At 38.3% G+C, this 18260-nt stretch overlaps 1 protein-coding gene across 9 annotated transcripts in view; it reads left to right on the forward strand.

Moving 5' to 3' along the window:
* Positions 1-18260, forward strand: part of arvcfb (ARVCF delta catenin family member b) — a 242411-nt gene that overhangs the window by 129525 nt on the left and 94626 nt on the right. For all 9 annotated transcript variants that reach the window (XM_055224502.1, XM_055224504.1, XM_055224499.1 and 6 more), the window contains one exon: positions 18098-18256. In XM_055224502.1, coding sequence (XP_055080477.1) covers positions 18098-18256 — 159 coding nt within the window. The remainder of the gene's footprint in view (positions 1-18097; positions 18257-18260) is intronic.

An 18260-nucleotide genomic window follows, 5' to 3' on the forward strand; every position in this document is an offset into this window, starting at 1 on the left:
CAGGCCTGTGTACAGATGCTCCGTTTAATTGGGGTGAGATTAGGGGTGCCTCCGCTCTGAAGCTCTCCATGGTTGTCAGCACAGAAAGTCAGGTGTTGAGCCAAGGCTGCAAAACTGGCCATAAAGCAGACATTTGGGCATTGGGCTGAGAAATGAATCAGTACTTTGTCATGTGCAGTGGCAAACAGTTCAAAGTGAAGGACAGCAAATCAATGTATCAACAAGAAAGTCTGATTTGTGCCACAGATGCCAGAGAACACAGAAAGAAAATAAGCTATGATCAATATTGCGAAGAGCATGTTGCTGTGGACTGAATTAGAAACCGGACCAACACGGATGAAGCGTCTTGTGGAGGTCAGTAACGAAAAGTATCATATTTGAGCTGTCAAAACATGGAAAGCTACAAAACCGAAATTGTATTCAGGTAAGAATGCTGTAACTTTAAAATAATATTATTCAGGTAGAAATACAATGTAGAAATCTAAGAGATTCCTCCTCACGTAATTACTTAAGTAAGAGTGATTGTAAGAGTAACTGTTAATTTAATTGAAAAAGACAAGTCAACATTCAGTAACGCATAAAATATGGTATTTTCCAAGTACAGACTTAAAACTAAAGCATAACTGAAAAAGTGGTGAAAGAAACAAATGTTCAAATCATTTTGCATTCATAGTGGGCATAACAACCCTTTTACCCACATAAGAGTACTGTTAAACTGCTAAATATGTGACTCAAGTAGGAGCAAAAGTACAAAACTCCCAAGACATACAATTTTATTAAAAAGCTGAAGTGCATGGACTTTATTAACTGACTACTACCCATCTCTGACAATAATCTATTCTGAACCTTTAAAACCGACCAAATTGCAAATTACATTTTCTTCATAGACCAATGTTTTTTGAACATTTTCCTCTGCATCTTTTATAGCTGAGATACTTGTCTTGCTATTTTCCCATGCTTGTTGACATAGCACACGTGACAGTACATGTGAACTATCTGAAAGGCTGCAGTGTATGACAGACGACCTTTGTTTATGAAGTCTGCATTCCTGCATAAGGGAAACGACCCTGGGACAATGCAGAGACCAGTGAAGCACAGGATGTTATGTATTTTACTTTGCGTTGTTGGTTTCCCTCCAGCTCAACTCCAAGTTCCTATATGCAGTGCTTTTGTGTAGCTTCTGCAATCCACTCTGAAAAGCTGACTCGGACCTTCTGTACAACTTGCATATTATGTTTTTTCCCTTAAAAGAAAAGATTTGTTTTCAATTGCTCAGCCTACTATTGTTTTGCCAGAGGTTGTTGTTTCAGTTTTTTCTCCAAAAGGATTATTGGAAAGCCCAGTCACTGTAGAGTAATTTTATGGCAGCTGCAAAAAGGCATTGTGTTTGAGGCCGCTTGGCGAGACGGTTTTTCATGTTAGACATACAACATAGGGGCTTTTCACACAATCTTGGCAACAGATTAGATTAGATTTTTGTTATTTGATTCCTAAGGGGCAATTCTGGTTCAGCCCGGATCTTAAAAACATTCACACGATGGCATTACACAAACAAGAAACAGGAGCACCTAAAAATACAAGCACAACAATTTACAGTTAAGCAGGTAAAGTGCAGGTAAAGGCAAGGTGCAGCAGTCACAAGTCCTTTAGGAGTTGTTAAGGAGGCTGTTAACTGTAGGGATAAAAGAGTTTTTTAATCTATTGGTTCTACATCTGGGCACAACAAAGGGTCTGCCAGAGGGCAGGAGCTTGAACTGTGAGTGCAGTGGGTGAGCTGGAGCTGCCATTATTTTCTTGGCTTTAGTTACAGAGTTTGTTTTAAACAGGTCCAAGATGTAATTGCACTGAAGCCCAATGATTTTTCCACAGCGTTTGACGATGTTATGTATCCAGTTATGATGGTGCAGGTTTTTATGCAAATATAATCATAAAATGTAGTGTGTTGTATTTTATTGTTATGAGACAGCATCCTCATGGACGGAGGATCTACTGAGGGTCAATCAGTCTGTGTCTAGTGGTATTTGAGGTTATCCAAGAATTTTTTTCTTTTTCTTCTTCTTCTGCTTCTTCTTCTTCTCCTTCTTCTCCTTCTACTTCTTCTACTTCTTCTTCTTCTACTACTACTTATTCTTCTTCTACTTCTTCTGCTGCTGCTTCTTCATCTTCTACTTCTTTTTCTTCTTATGCTTCTTCTTCTGTTGCTTCTTCTTCTTCTACATCTTCTTCTACTACTACTTCTTCTTCTACTACTTCTACCTCTTCTTCTACTTCTTTTACTACTACTTCTTCTACTGCTTCTTCTTCTACTCCTTCTCCTTCTTCAAAAAAGTTAATAATAATCATCTATTTTAAGCTGATTTGAACAAGGTTGCCCGTAAGATCAAAACACAAAACAACAAGTATTTCAGTGGAATATCTTAACACTTGGGATGATAGACAATCTTTTTTCCACAACTTTCATCCATTTAGTTACATTACATTTTGGGCCCATTATACAGCGTAGAACTAATTTCTCAGTGGAAGTATCTGTTGAATGAGCTTATACCTCCTCCTATAAGCCTTTCCCTGACAAAGGCTCTCCACGGTAGGTCTGGCCACAGTCCTCTCACACCCTTCACTCTATTTTGGGCTATAGCTTCCCCCTTAGTGCACCCCAGTCTCTCTGTGTGGGCCTCAGTACATACAAAGCGGACCGTGCCAGCTGGTGCAGAGGTGTAGTGGTGCTGAGGTAACATTCTGGAGGGAAAAGAACTCCAAACCAAAACCTCATTAAAGAGTACTTCTGCAGAGGACGTTTGAAGCTCTTGTCAGGTGTGTACCAATGGATCAACCAAAATTACTATACTTTTTCTGTCGCTGTTGGGTTTGAACCAATACAATTCAGTCACTGTGGGTCACAAGCAAAACTATGTCCTCATTGTGTCAGTCTCGAGCCTGCAATATATAAGATGAGGAAAGCTGATGTTAGGAGTTCAAATGTACTGTAAATGATCATACTACAACTACTACTAGTGTTGCATCGGCTGTTGTTTCTACTACTTGCTATTATCAGTACACAGTGTGACTAAAAATGTCAAAAGTACATTATATAACTTTTTTAACAAACTGCCTAACATGCCTCCTGCTTGTCTCCATGGAGATGTTATTGCTTTGCCTGGAATGTCCATTAGTATGATACTAAAACATACCTTTTTTGATTTTTAAATTAGTGTTTTTATGCTAAATAAATACCATGAGAACAGACATGCAAACCTACTGTGAGCGGGATGTCCTCTCTACAGATCAGACCCTAACTTGGCCTGGTGGTGTCTCAGTGGAGATAAATAGGTTTAATAATAATTTGTTCTCCTTCATGCTTGCACGACGACTTCCATTACTATAGTTGTGCTGCTCCTTATACAATTACTGCCCAGGTAAATAAAATGTTAATGTATTTGATTTGTTTCCCATAGATTCATATCTCTCACAAGAGAACCCTTACTCAGCTTGACAAGATATGTTGCAATATTTAACACATTGTATGGCATGTTGTTTGTGTTATACAGCTGCACTACTGGTGTGAAATAGCAACCATACTGTCCTTGTAGTGAATAATAGCATGGTGAATGTGTAACACTACCACTTTGGCCCCTTTCTGTGAGAACTGAGCCTCTCTGGGCGGGACTGAATTCCTCTGTGGCCAGGCAAGTGTTCTTTTACCCTTCCTCCATCCACACATATATATTATAGCCATGCAGGACCCCGTGTACTGTTCATAATGATGTAGCAGCACACCTGCACTCATCGATATAACAAGATAAACAAGTGGCCAAGGTTAAGGCCACTGTGTCTCACCACTCTGCTGATAGGAGTACTTGGTCTAACAGGATATTGACTTCATATAGTAGCACTTTTTAGGTTAATAAAGAGAACCTTTAGCTTATAGGATGACGGAGTCAGTGATCTTTTTAGAAAATGCTAATTTTGTAGTAGTCTAAGCAAAGTTCACTGTGCAGTTGTATTTAAGACATCTTATCAAGTAGTATTGAATTAAAATGAACTGAGTTGTGAGATTTTCCAAAACCTCAGAAGGAAGAAGTTGGTATTTAAATCTATGTACTAGTATTAGGTTTTAATCGATTTAAATATATATAGTAGTAAGTAAGTAGTTCCTAGCTACTTCTCATGAAGTCTTGGCACATCGCTAGTATTCATACACATAGATTTTCAGACGCGTGCACAGCTTTAAAACACCTTTTTAGGCAGTGATGCAAAGCAGGGTGGACACTCTGTCAATCTAATGGTTATGGCTCTCTCTCACAAGTTTGTGATCAATAAAATATGAATAATGAATGAAGTTGGGTACCACGCCTCTAAAATTGATCTGTCTTGAAAATTGTACCAAGAAATTCAACACTTTCCCCAAGCAATTCATAATTTCAGCCATAAAAGTCACGTACTAATATGAAACGCAAATCCTTCCACACTGATAAAGCAGATAATGAGAAAAGAACAATATTACATACTTGAAAATTATAAAAAAAAATATTATAATATATAAAGTTATATCTCATTCGGTGTCAACTTCTCAAAGCTCCAGTATTCAGGACAGTTATGGGAGGAAGAGGAGGTTAAACTGATTTGGAGAGGTAATCGTCCGGACATCCTCAGACTGTGGGACACAAACACAGGACCCTCAGTGTTGTAATAAATACTAATGTACTGGGAGAGACACCAAGGCTCCAACTACTGCTGCTGCTAATGTGTTCAGGTCCCCCTCCAGCCCCATGCGTTCAACTGTGCAATGATGACTGTTGTTCTTTGTAATTACATTTAAATTAACTGCATTCCCCTGGGTTAAGGAGCTGTGGTGTGTTGCAAAATGTTGTCGAAGTTTGCCCCAGGGACTTTAAGTATGTCTTAAGGAGGGGCTCTTCACAAATTCAGTAAAATTAATTTTAATAATTGACAGTAGAGACTGACTGATGGCACTGCACAATTTAGACTTCTTATCTGTTGGAAAACTTTAGAGATTCATTTTATTTTTTACTTTTTATGGTAAATTATGTTTTGAGTTAATCTAGAAAGTTATTTTTGTATGTTTTGTTCCTCTTTTTTATGCACAAGGTGTAAGTAACTGTTTGATCTAATACAAAGTTCTCAAGCGATGGAGGTATTAGCCACTGAAAAATGGGTCAAATGCAGAGGACAGATGATTTATGTTTTATTAATTAATTGACCAGTCTCTAAGGCTTAGAGACTGGTTAATTTAAGCAGTGGAAACTGGATGCTTAAAGTCTAAGTATACATTTAGCTTTACTCTCATTACTGAAGTTGATTATAATCTAATCATAGTCGGCTCGTTTTAGTAAATTGGATAACATATATTTTAATATTTACATACATACACAACTGAAATCTGACTTTGTTACAGCTAAATAAATGTACATGTCCTGTTGAAATGTCTATCAATTTTTATTATTTATTTTAGTTTCCAAAATTATGTTCAATGTATTTAATGTGATTACATTGTTGGGTGAGAATGGGAATCAGGCATGGGCACATAGAGTTCCCTACACTCACTTCCTGCAGTGTGGAGCCCCGGAGTCCGGCTGGTAATGGTCTTCCAAACAAGAATGACCTATCTCTTGATAGGACAGTCCAGAGTCAGCGGCATGTCAACACTCCTCTTTGAGCTCAAGGCTATTTTGGGGTGAGATCCTGTTTACTGGATACTTCAGTCTTTAGAAGTTAGCATTTCCTGAGTACTGCACTGTCTGAACAACTATAGAATGAAGACAGACCATTGCTTTGGCTGGACTGTTCCACAGTATGGTGTCAAACTTAGCCAGTTTGTATCTGTAAAAGTGTGCGCATTCTTACTGTGAACAAGGTCACCTGTTAAGTGGCCTGATGGCTTGTCTCCATGCAGATTGACAAGTTTAATGCCATACTGTGGAACAATTTACGTAAAGTAAAAATAAAAAAATAAAAACTCTATGGAGAGAGCAGGTGGCGTACCCCCACCAGAAAATTTACATTGTAGAGAACGGTGTAAGCTAAATCAGAATTTCACAAAGACTAAAATGTTTTAAATTTAAATCTGGCCTTAAATGTTAGTATACCAGTACATAAACAGTTGATACCCAGGACTAAACCAAAATTATACCACAAATGGGCTAAAACAGGGATTAAATCAGGACCAAAGCAGGACTAAAATAGGACTAAAACTGGAACAAACCCAGGACAGGACTATAATTTTAAAATAAAGTGTACATAATCAGGCACATAAGCACCATCAGATTACACTGTCAGTGTACCACCAGCGATGCCATTACCACACTTTTAGAAGCCCTGATGCTGGGCGGGGGTGTGTCCCAGAACAGATTGCGATATTTGAGGCTGATTAAAGGCTGGGCGGGGGTACACATACAGATGCTAGGCCTGCAGCTGGGGGAGTGGGAGGGGAGTTACACTCCAAAAGCATAGTGCCAGCAATGAAGGGCTTAGCCAGTCACTGAGAGGAGATTATCCATATTTCATCCACATCCTCCTCTTCCTCCCAACCACCTGCAGAGAAACACAGGCACATGAATAGTGTATGGAACAGTCAAATTTGAGCGGTGCTAATGCCGGATCCGTCCTTTCATATCAACACCTTGGGGAGATGAAGAAGAGTGCCATTAGAAAAACAGATTCAAAATAATTCCCTCGGTTCCTCTGAATCCTGCTCCTGGTTCTCCACTGGTTCAGTTCTCATCAGAGACCGGAGATAGCCAGAAGGATTTTATAATACAGTCCATTCTCATTATGGTTGCAAAGTTTGAATGTTCCGGTCTTTATACTTTGAGAAACCTTACAAATGTACTTTAAGTACAACTAAGGTTTATGATCTCTCTGTGTAGGGAAATTTCTGTTTTGTGTTTGACCCTTCCTTCAATGCCACTGCAGCAATCAAAGAATGAGAACTATGCACAAAATGTATTCAGTGAGTACTGCAGTTATATTCCACAGAAGCATTTCTTCTGCCAACACTTTTTGGATATTGGACATTGGACAATGATATATTGAGCAATAAAAAGTGTAGTTTTTTTGTAATGACCAAATGACTACTTAACGTTGTCAAGGAGAAAAAGATTGTGCATTGTCGACTTGATGAGTGCCAAACCGAAAAAAAAAAAATAAAAATTTTAAATGTGTGACTTGTGGGTAGCACACACCTAGTACTAGCTTTGAAATCTGTGTTCTTTCAGTTTCAAACCCCGACAAAATCTCAGCAAGCGTCTGTCTCTCACTCTCTGCTCAGTATTCAGGACAATCAGCCGTAGACTTGTAAATGAGCTGTTGTTTTATGGGCTGCTATTAATTTCTGATTAGCCGCACTAACTGCAGCACTTCTGTAACAAGCACCGCCAATCTAGTTCAGCATTTATCTGTGTTTACTCCTTCCTGAGACAGCCAAAGGCATTGGTACAGTGCTATTCAAGCTGTGGGGTGGGTCTCAGATTTGAATTGAATCCAGGTCTACTTGTTGTAGAGTAAACCTGGTTTCAGTCTGATTTTTAGACCTTGTTATTCCTGCTAACACCATGGTTTTGGCTTCAATTTTGCTAGTTATAGTATTAGATGTAGAGAGCTGAAGAATCTTATTTTTATGATTTTGATGCTACTATACCAGGGGGGTGAGTTTGTGGCCATGATGCAAATTCATTGATTATTAGATTTCAGATCGGCGCTGGGGTAAGCCTTGACTTAAACTTGATCTGACTCTATATTACGCTATGGGGAAGGTTACAATTTACAGCTAACTGCCAATAGTTTGTGTATGACATGTTTTATGTACAAAAAAACCCCAAGTAAAATAGCTTGTAATCAACATTTCTTCAGGTAGAGCATCAGTAGTCTATTGGAATATCTGCTCATTTTCTGCTAACTGATGATGGCCTAGAATCTTGATTTATTATTTTGCTGCTGTTGGCTTGTATTTACTTATGCATGTGGCAAGGTTCTTCCAGAGGCCTAGCTGAATGAATACTGCCCCACTTTTCCCTTCATCGGCGAGGCGTTATGAGAAAATAAGTCACAGGGTTGCAACCTCTTGTTACATTTATCCAGTCACACAAAAACCCCTTTCATAACATATGTAGGTTTGCACCATCCTTTCTCTCTACTTATTGAAATACCAGAGATTCCATCACCATGTGTTTTGAATTTAATTTCTTGTTATTGTCTTTTAAAAACTCAAACAGAGACGTGTGCTGCATTTAAATGAACATATAACTACGAATCTATGGTTCATGACAAGTCGCTTAGTCAGTTGGTAGCAGTATTACGACAAAAAAAACATCACAATTTACATTTATTTTAGCAAACAACTGTAAAATCCTATATTCACTTTCATTCACATTGTCTAATAGTAATATGTGACCAGCTTTTGAAGTTTTACCAAATGGCTAAGTAAAGTTAATGTGGCATAAACAGCAACATACTGTAAAAAGCATGTTACATATGTTTGTACTTTTTTGGAGAATAGATTGAATTGAAATTACAATTATTATTTTTATTTTGTTCATACCTGTGGCTATTTTGTTCATACCTGTGGCTATTTTGTTCATACCTTTGGCTATTTCTGTGTTTCCCACGACAGGGAGATGGCGAAACTGCAGAGCTGTAGTGTAGCTGTAAATGCATACCCAGAAGATTTTTTGTATAAGGTTGTTGAATGGACAATAAACACTTCTACAGAGAGAGACTAAGTCCAGCATATGTCTCATTTCCTACCTCCTAAATCTCAAGTCGACCTCACATGAACTTGGCTTCTGGCAAATACAGTTGTAATACCCTGTCGTCTCCATCACTCCTCTCTGACTTAGCCTCACTGACAGATATGCCGGAGTGGAGGAGGAAAATATTGAACTTTCCTTCAAATCTCCAGGGATTCATACCAACACGGTAAACCCAGCGCTAACCCAAATCTCAAGCACCGTCCTCCTACACAGCCAGTTACCACTAATCGCCCACGCACTGCTAAATTCTTCCTTCTTTAGGCCGCACCCGCTGTCCAAACAAGCAACCTCTGTCCATTTTGACTGACCTTTTGGCAAGATGCATTGTTTTATATGGCTTTGTTTTCTTTTTTTATTTATTCTACTCTGCTACTAAAATATTCACACTTATAACCTCTTGTTGAAACTGCTACTGAGAACTCCAGATTTCTCACGTTCTCAACATTTGGCTGCAGGGAATGACCTAAACATATGTGGTATGTGACTCCATGTGTTTAAATATGTTTAGGTTCTGTCTAATTGATGGCATATGTGCAAAATTAGCTTAGGTTTCAAAACATCTTCTGGCAATATTTAAATGGGAATTTTAGTGCTATAAAATTTTCCAGCGGTTAGCCTCACTCTCAGAAAGGAGGTTGTGGGTTCAATTCTTGAGTCAGCCAAATATAATTGCTCTGATGAAAATCTCTTAAGTTGTTTTTATATACTGCAAATGTTTTCATTGTTGTATACATGTCTGCTTTGGGTGAATTGGTGACTGAATGCCCTGTTGTCTATGTCAGCCTCAAATGTGCACAATGTAACTTTTCTTGTGGAGGGTCTACCACCTGGCTTGTTTCCATGGAGATGTAATTCCTTTGCCTGGATTGTTCCGCTGTAAGACCTCAATTTATCTTGCACAGGTGTTTTTATTGCTCAGAAATACAGCCATTCTCCTGTGAGCGGCCTCATCACAGATCAGACCTGAAACATGACCTGGTTATGCTACCTGCTTTTCTCCATGTGATCGATATATTTAATGTCATACTGCAGAATATTCTAAGAAATGAGTAAGCGTCAAAACAGAATCTATATTTTATTCAGCTCAGCAACATCATGACAAAAATAACTATTCATTATGTCTGAACAAAGTTTGCAAGACCTTGACGGTAAATTTAAGAGAATTAATTTACAAACTCTGTTTGCATCAGTTCTAGTGGCCACTTTACAAGTTGTATTCTGTATCTTTTTGAATATTGACAGCGCACATTACCAAGCTTTCCAAATATTCACTGGTAGTATTTTGATGTGATTTCAAATGTTTGTATGTTGAAGAGTTAATATTAGCTGTTGCTTATGTTGAAGTCAAGCTCCCATCTGTCACCCCATTCTTGGATCTCATGGGGTAAATGGGATTTTGATTCCTTGATGGGAGGCAACCAAGCATTAACTGCAAGACTGAGCCTTTGGTGGGCCCCATGCTTACAACAGTCTGAGCTTATCGAGTTCTCTGCTCCTGTCTAGAAAGCTGGTGCAGACTGCAATGAATATAGTGCAGGGGTATGGGGGAGATTTCTGGGAAGAGGTAGAAAAAAGATGTTGGAAATAAATGATGGAGTGTCTGAAACCAGGAAGCCAAGCGTGAAAAAGACGAGGGAGAGAAGCTCCGATTTGGCACACGATCAGAGCAACAGAAAGTCAGATTAGGGTCCCATCAGGCCCAGCTGCATCGCCAGGCTTCTTATTCTTACCCCTTTACAAATTCATGTCTACATCAGCTTAGTGTTTATATGAAGCAACTGCAACAATGAAAAATAATAATGGATGTCTCCTCTGCTCCACAGTTTTATGTTGAATTTACCTTCCGCCGTATGCGACAGTGGTATGTGTGCCTTTTGTGTGGTTCATATAATAATACAAATTCATATTTATCATAATTATTATGATAATTATTTCAAAGCAAATTTTAGCAATATCAGGAATTGCACAGTTAAAACAAAATCAGAGTCAAAGAATAAAAGACAAGAAAATGTATACAAATTAAATCAAATTCTCAAAGTTTGACACTGGTCTGGAGGTCAAATAAGTGCATGCATTTAATCCTATAGCCCATTGTTTCAATTGCAATTTGTATTCCTTTTAAATGTTGGCATACCCAACACTGATCACATTTTAATACATTTTAGTCAAGGAAAGTATTTTTATTGAGCCTATATAAGCTGCATGTTGCTTGATGTCCTCGCTCAGTGGGAGAGTATGTAGTTTTGGGTTTCTGCCATGCACTTCCAGCCTCTGTAGTTCCTTCTCTCCGCTTCTTTGTTTGGATCACATGCTAACAGTATCCTCACTATCTCTATCATTTTAAATAGTGTCCTGTGCAAACTATGTAACCTGGGTTGAAGAGCGGCTGAGAGCATAAATGCAGCATAGTACTCTTGGAGAGCATGGATCTCTGTCACGGCTTGCACTTGCAGTGGTGATGACATAGTGGCTAGATTTTGATCCTTGAACTTGAGTATCAGGGTTCAACAGTGCACGTTTTGTAATGTTTTGGCTATTTATGGACCTTGCTATAATGTATGTTACACTATTTCTTACAGTGGAGAGTCAGCTATGAGCCAGGTGACAAAAACATGCAGGACGATATTGGACCACCTGAGGTTAACCAGATGATCTTTGCCTGAGGATTAATTGTGTAAGAGGCATATAATGATGGCTGGCATGTCTGAGAAGTAAATCTTGTTAGTGTGTGCAACATTGGTCTGTGGTGAGTCCATTAGGAGGAAGGTGACTCTCGTTTTTATGCATGAACAGGTCCTGACCTGACAAGGTACAACATCTCACTGTGAGTTCAACAACACTCCCCTGGCTGCTGTGAGGAGGCCAATAACATATGGTACAGTCTTACTTCCTTTGGTGTACATATTGACATGCACTTTTAAGAATCACTGTGTGGAGTAGACATGGGAGACAGGTAACAGTTTATTAAGGCTTTATGATTTTGGGACAAAAATCTAATTGTGATTTTTCAGTGTTGTGATTGCAGTTAGATTTGCTATGCATGTTTATACAGAAGAATTGTGTTCATAGTGCGGTAAACTAATAAAAGAATCCCACACATTTCAGAACATCTTATTTAGATAATAATCAGCAAGTAAATAACTTCAGCCTTCGCAATTTGATTATCACAAAGGCTATATAAGACAGGGGTTCACATGTTTACCTCTGTATAGCAGGGTCCCTGTACTGCCTTCATGTTTTAAACCAAGTGTTAAAATATTTAAGATGCTTCAGTAAATCTATAAATGTGGCATTCATACTATTAAACTATTATTAGAATATTTTTATTAGACACATAGCTGTTAGTATTTAGCAAAAGCATTTGTCATCCTAATTAATGACAATTTCAGTGATGTTTTGCAATATGAACAGGATTCACACTAGTGGTCTGGTGATGACTATTAAATCAGCTTTGTCATATTAAAATGTTCGAGCCTACTGGATTAGAGATGTTTGTTTTCATTTAATTTGTTGTTGGACCATTATTCTCTGGCCCAGGGCATTCTCACTAAAATGAGTTCCCATGATTGTTCTGGAAAATTCAGTTCATTTCATTCTATCTTTGTAACCATCTAGACTTTAAAAATATATTACACTGGGAAATTATTTCAGGATATATTACATGAGTTGTGTAATTAAAGTGGAACTAAACACTAAATTTACTTTTTTTTTTTACTATTAAACTGTGCACATGGGGTTATAATAGTATTGTGTATTGTTCCTAGTCCTTTTTGGCAATTTTAGTGCAGACTTTGTGGTCAATAAAAAACTGACTGTGTGCTGCCTCCAGTGGTCACTGCAATTTCAAGTGCTCTTTAACATTACAGTGTACTGCCCTAATTAAAGCCAGGTGTTTGTGATTACCAACACTTGGGTGCAGGGGTGGAGTTTGAAGCGAGACCTGTTAGACTCCGCCTCTCTCCTCCCGCCTCCCTTTAGTCCTCCACTTTAAATATAATATGTTTTATATTTGTCTATGTACACAGATAAAGATTCAAATACTTAAAAATCAACATTTTTATTTCTATTTTTAGATCATAAATGAAAGCAGAACTGTAGCCTGGAAAAATGCTTACAGATAAACCCCTGCCGATTTACCACCACAGGCCGCAGGTGTGCTACTCCTGAAGTGTTTCCAGCAGTTAAATCTTCTCCAAGTGCTGCCAATTCCACTCTCCTGTCCATATTGGGCCTGGAGCTAAAAACCATTCTCGAATGCAGTTTTGTGTGTAGCTTTGGGATTTACCTGTGCTCGGAATAACACGCAGTATTCTGATGTTCCCATATGTATAAGCAGATGTTTCACAGATAGGCTTGAGTGGATTTAGAAACGCTTGTGTTCTACATGATTTCCCAGGATATGCTTTAGATCCGGGCTTTCCTATGGCTACCCTTTCACCTTTTGACTTCATGCACTTCCGAACAACCCTACTGTATTCCGGGAACAACGTTTTAGTTGTTGTTCCAAGGCCCCATATTATGATCCTATAAGTCTGTGCCTTAGGTGTATGAGAATGGTCTGCATAGATATGTTATTGCTATAAAGATTCATTTTGTAACTTTTATGCTGGAGGGTCTGCCACCAGGTTGTGAAAATGTGATTGCTTTCCCTGAAATTTTTCATAGTTTGTATGACATGGAACTTATATTTTACATTTATTAAATAACATGTTTTTATTGCATAGAAATGCCTTTAAATCATGCATCGTTTTGCCTCTCACAAGTCTGACCTCTGTGGAGATAGAGTAGTCAATGCCATATTGTGGAACATTTTAGGCAAAACAATAGCATCTCCCGGGTGACAAGCAGAAAAGTTACATGGTTCATTTTCAAGCCTTTAAAGATTTTTGGTAAAACAAAACATGAATCTATTGGTAAAATACATAAAATTTCACCTGTACGACACGACACTCCCTAAAGATGGGGCTAATGTGACAATGTGTGAAGGCGCAAATCTTCAGCATAACAGGGTCACTGGTCTGCACTGAACTGTCCAGAGATGAAGAGCAGGACCACCAGTGTCCAGCAGCACAATCCCATCCTCCAGGCTCTGGTCCAAAAAGGATACTTCAACAGGCAGGCAGTCCCTCACAAAACAACTCACAATGTACTGTTGACCAAGGTCCTTACAATGGTCCCAAAAAGAGTGAGAAGTGGAGGATCATGAGGGGATGGTACATGTACAAACCCTTCATGAAACACCACAAAAAGGAGTAGAGGTGAATGTACCAACCCAGCTACAAACAGGACAACAGGACAGTCTGCAAGGAGTCCAGAAAAAGCTGGAGGAGATCAGGCCTATGAACTCTTAACTCAATTAACTCTTCACTGATGCACAGTTCAAATGTAAATAAAAAAAAAAAAAAAAACGCAACTGCAAAAATGAAATAAGTGTGTATCTGTTTTAATGAGCAATACCATTTTTATGAAAGTACCGTTTACTCTTTTACTGCTCAATTTCCTCCTATTTCCAACATATATCCATACATGTACAAAAGAAACTTGATTTGGTTATATGTCAGCTTTATGTAAATGGTAGATACATGCAGGGCCACTTATAATAAGATAAAAGATTATTAAAATACAATGTAAACAGCAAAATCAAATTATCTGATCTTTTTGTGATTGTGGTCCCTCTCATTACTCACATCAAATTGTACAGTTTGCATGTCGTTTGCAAACAGGAGTAAATTTTGATACTGGAAGTGGGGTGCGTTTCATTTAGACAGTTGAGTCCATGCATTAATTGTTGAGAAAGCAATAGACCCTACGCCTGTTGGGGGCTCGGGCCTAATCAGGATGTAAACTTACCCATGCTCAGTTGCTATCTTGTGTATGTGTATGTTGAGAAGTTACTAAAACAACACACAAAACAATAATTTTGCCTATAATTTAAGAAATAAATGCAGATTCATCCTCAGAACTAATTAAAACACTAATATTTTTTGTTCTGGATAAATTGCCAGGATAATTTTGAATATCTCCCATATTGAATCAGTGCGTGTCCTTATTTCTAAAGACCTCCTTGAAAACTCTCTACAACAACAATGTTCTCAAGTTTTGCTTTCCCAACATCCTCCTCCCTAAACACATGCAGTCTCATGTCCTTCTCCTCTTTATCATTCATCACTTTGAAATCAGCTATTAACTCACTCTGCTCCACTTCTTCTGCCCTAGACAGAGAGAGCTTGCTCGCCTCACTCTCCTCCTATCCTCCTGGGACAGCCTCACACGCCTTCGCCCAGACGCTTTTTAATCATTTATTTAGGCCCATAATGTTAAGTTCAGCTCCACTGCGTTGCAAAGAGGGGAGAAGAGCCGAGGTGAAAAGCCTTGAAAATCATAAGCATTTGTTTGTCTAGACTTCAAGAGCCACTTTATGCACCCTCTGTGTCATGCTTAATGCTGGATGTTGTTTATGTTAGCCTATCATGTCAAGGTGGAACATTCTCACTTTTAATTTTGATCGCTTACAAAGCTTTAATGAAATAGTAGTTGTTTGCAATCCAAATGTTTTCCAATTATTTGGATATTTGTTCAGCTTTGGTTACAAAGTAATTCAGTTACGTTTGATGCATAATTGACCATGTGTAATCCCTTGCCCAGATGGGTTCCCTAGCTATAAAATTAAAATGCTTTTCGGTAGAGCATTTATCTATCAATGCAAGTGTGGTTATGGACAATTTCCTTTTATTATTATTTGTAGAAGATTATGTGAATTAACAGTTTAGTTTGGATGACATTAACAAGAAAGACATAGGCCAAATAGTATTTTGTAATTTAGAAATGTAATGAAGGGCAACTATATTTAGTTGCTCAATTTGTCAGAATTAAACATAGCTTACTGGCTTAGTGCATTTTCCACTGTACTACAAGGTTCCATGGTCAAATATATATTAGGGCACTATATCTTTGCTGTAGTTTTAGTTCTGCAAACTGTGCAGTACAAGTGCAATTCAATTTAATATACAGTGCAGTCAAGTATTCAGAGCCTTTACTTTACTCATCACAGATTTTAACTAAAATAGTAAGGTCATTTACATTTATAATAGAGGGAACAAGATGTGATTTTACTCAACTAATCATCACTGACCTTTATCTAGATATTGTTCTTATCACTCCTCTGTGGAACCTCGCTATATGACCCTTGATTGTATCTTAGTAATATGTGAATTATTATTTGTTCTAGTAATGTCCTACTTTATTTTAGTTCAAAATGCTAAGAGTTAAGTGTTAAACACTAATGTCATTTTTACATGATTTTTCAAGCCATGTATTACCGTTGTCTGCAAACTGTGACATACACGACAAGGGTGGCTTGTGAGATTTGGGCGGAAAAATAAAAACTGCACAAACTTTTAACTGTTGTTCACCAAACCAGACTGCAGATCAATGTGGACTATTAGGGGCTGTGAAACAAAAAGTCTCGGCCCAATCAATGCTGAATTGTTTACTCGTTAGCGTCCCCAAAGACAGTGTTAGCCTGGAAGAAAACATGCGTCCTCCACAGGAAGACAAGGTCTGGCAAAAAGGAGGAAGTACACAACAACTTTTCCAAATCAAATGTCAGTTCTGCTTTTGGTGTAGTTCTCTCTGCGGATTTGACTTTGTGACTTTCCAGCTGCTTTCGGTAATTGGGTGCTCCTTGGCTATTTCTGTTTTGTACCGGTTTACTGTTAAAAGTAGATAGCAAAGGCATTTGATATTTAAAAATCAAAGAATCAATGTACCTTTTGGGGTTGTATGTTGTAGAATGCAAATTAACTATATCAAATGTCACAATACGATATTATGATGGTATTCACTTAACCGTATCATATTCTTTGCATAAATATACATAATTGTAAGAGTGCAACTTTAAGATGGGCTAGCAAGACCAATTTAAAAAGTGATTTAAAAGGTGTTTTATGGCAGCATTGAAATAGAGGGTCATGGTCTATGTAAGCACAGGTTTGGACTTTTTAGCAGATCGGCTATTGGCTTTAAATCCACACCATGGACCAGTATTTTGTTTTGGTCAATCTGCTGCCTAGAAAATACAGACAAAGCACTTTAATACTTTATACGAAGAAATAGCTGCACAAAATGTGACTACCCAACTCTCTTCTAGGCCTCTGGTAAAAAAAAAAAAAAAAATGGCTTGGGGGAAGTTTGTAGTAAATTTAAATGATGCTGTCTGGGGGAAACCTTCAAAATTTGCCCGACATATTGGCCCAAAAATATTGGCCATTGGTTGGTTGTATTCTAAACAATTAGTATCGCTATCAGCCATGAAAAAACCCCAATAGGTCGATGTCTAATATTAATTAACAGCATTAAATATCATTTTGAGCATCTACATACTGGCCTTTTCCCTCTATGCCTCTCCATAGCTTTTGATTTCCTTTCCTCTTAGACTTCGTGCTGTTTTGGTTATCGATGATTGCCTCAAATGCCTTCCTTCCCCTCTCCCTCATGACAGCTGTAATTTTGTCACTCTCATGCACAGCGGCGTTGCACTGCAGGGCGTAGCTCCCTCGTCCAGTCCACTTCCTGTTTCTCTCTTTCTCTCTCCGTCTTCAGGAAAATCAGCGGGCAGCCATTTTTCTCACGCACTCACTCGGGGTCAGGTGGACTACAACAGCTAACTTTTATCCTCAGCCTATGGGCACTTTGTCTTCAAAATTCCATCCAATAAAATATGAATCAAAGAGGCTCCTTCAGGCGTTCTTTGTGGAAGAAGAGTTGACTCAATTTGAATCCTCGGGAGGTCTGCAGTGCCCACTCTATATAATACCTGCAATATCATAATGTACTGTCAGGGCTACAGACAAAAGGCATTAAATGGAAAACAGGTTCCTTTGTTTTCCATAAAGTTCTTTATTGGTGGTTTATACTTTTAAATCTTCTTGTATAATTTTCAAAACATATTCAGACATTGGCCATATGCATTACTATATTTCATTGTACTAAAAAATACATATCTATATATTGGATTTTGATATTTTTTCCCATTTACACTTGATTCAAAGTAACAGTATTGCTTATCATTACCATATATTATGCAATTATCTGATCAGTTATGAATTAAAAACAGTTTGTATACATTTGCATAAAACAATTGATTTAATTACAGTATTTATTATGCATGAAATTTTCCATTTTCTACATTTTCTTACACCTTCCACGCCTTTTACCATAATACAGTCCAAAGAAAACATAGACATACTGTTCTGTCATACTCCAATGACAGTCAAATCTAATGCCGTCTCTCTTCTTACCTTAACCATCCTCTCCCCTCTCTGTCTGTGCAGGAGCAGAGTCCCAGTAACGCCACATCCCTGTCCATGATGCAGGAGCCCCAGGAGGTGGTGGAGGAGACGGTCACCATCGAAGAAGATCCCGGGACACCCACCTCTCACGTCTCCGTGGTAACCTCTGACGATGGGACCACCCGGCGCACAGAAACCAAGGTAC

Source organism: Periophthalmus magnuspinnatus, chromosome 9, assembly GCF_009829125.3.
Source record: "Periophthalmus magnuspinnatus isolate fPerMag1 chromosome 9, fPerMag1.2.pri, whole genome shotgun sequence".
In the NCBI taxonomy this organism is placed as follows: domain Eukaryota; kingdom Metazoa; phylum Chordata; class Actinopteri; order Gobiiformes; family Gobiidae; genus Periophthalmus; species Periophthalmus magnuspinnatus.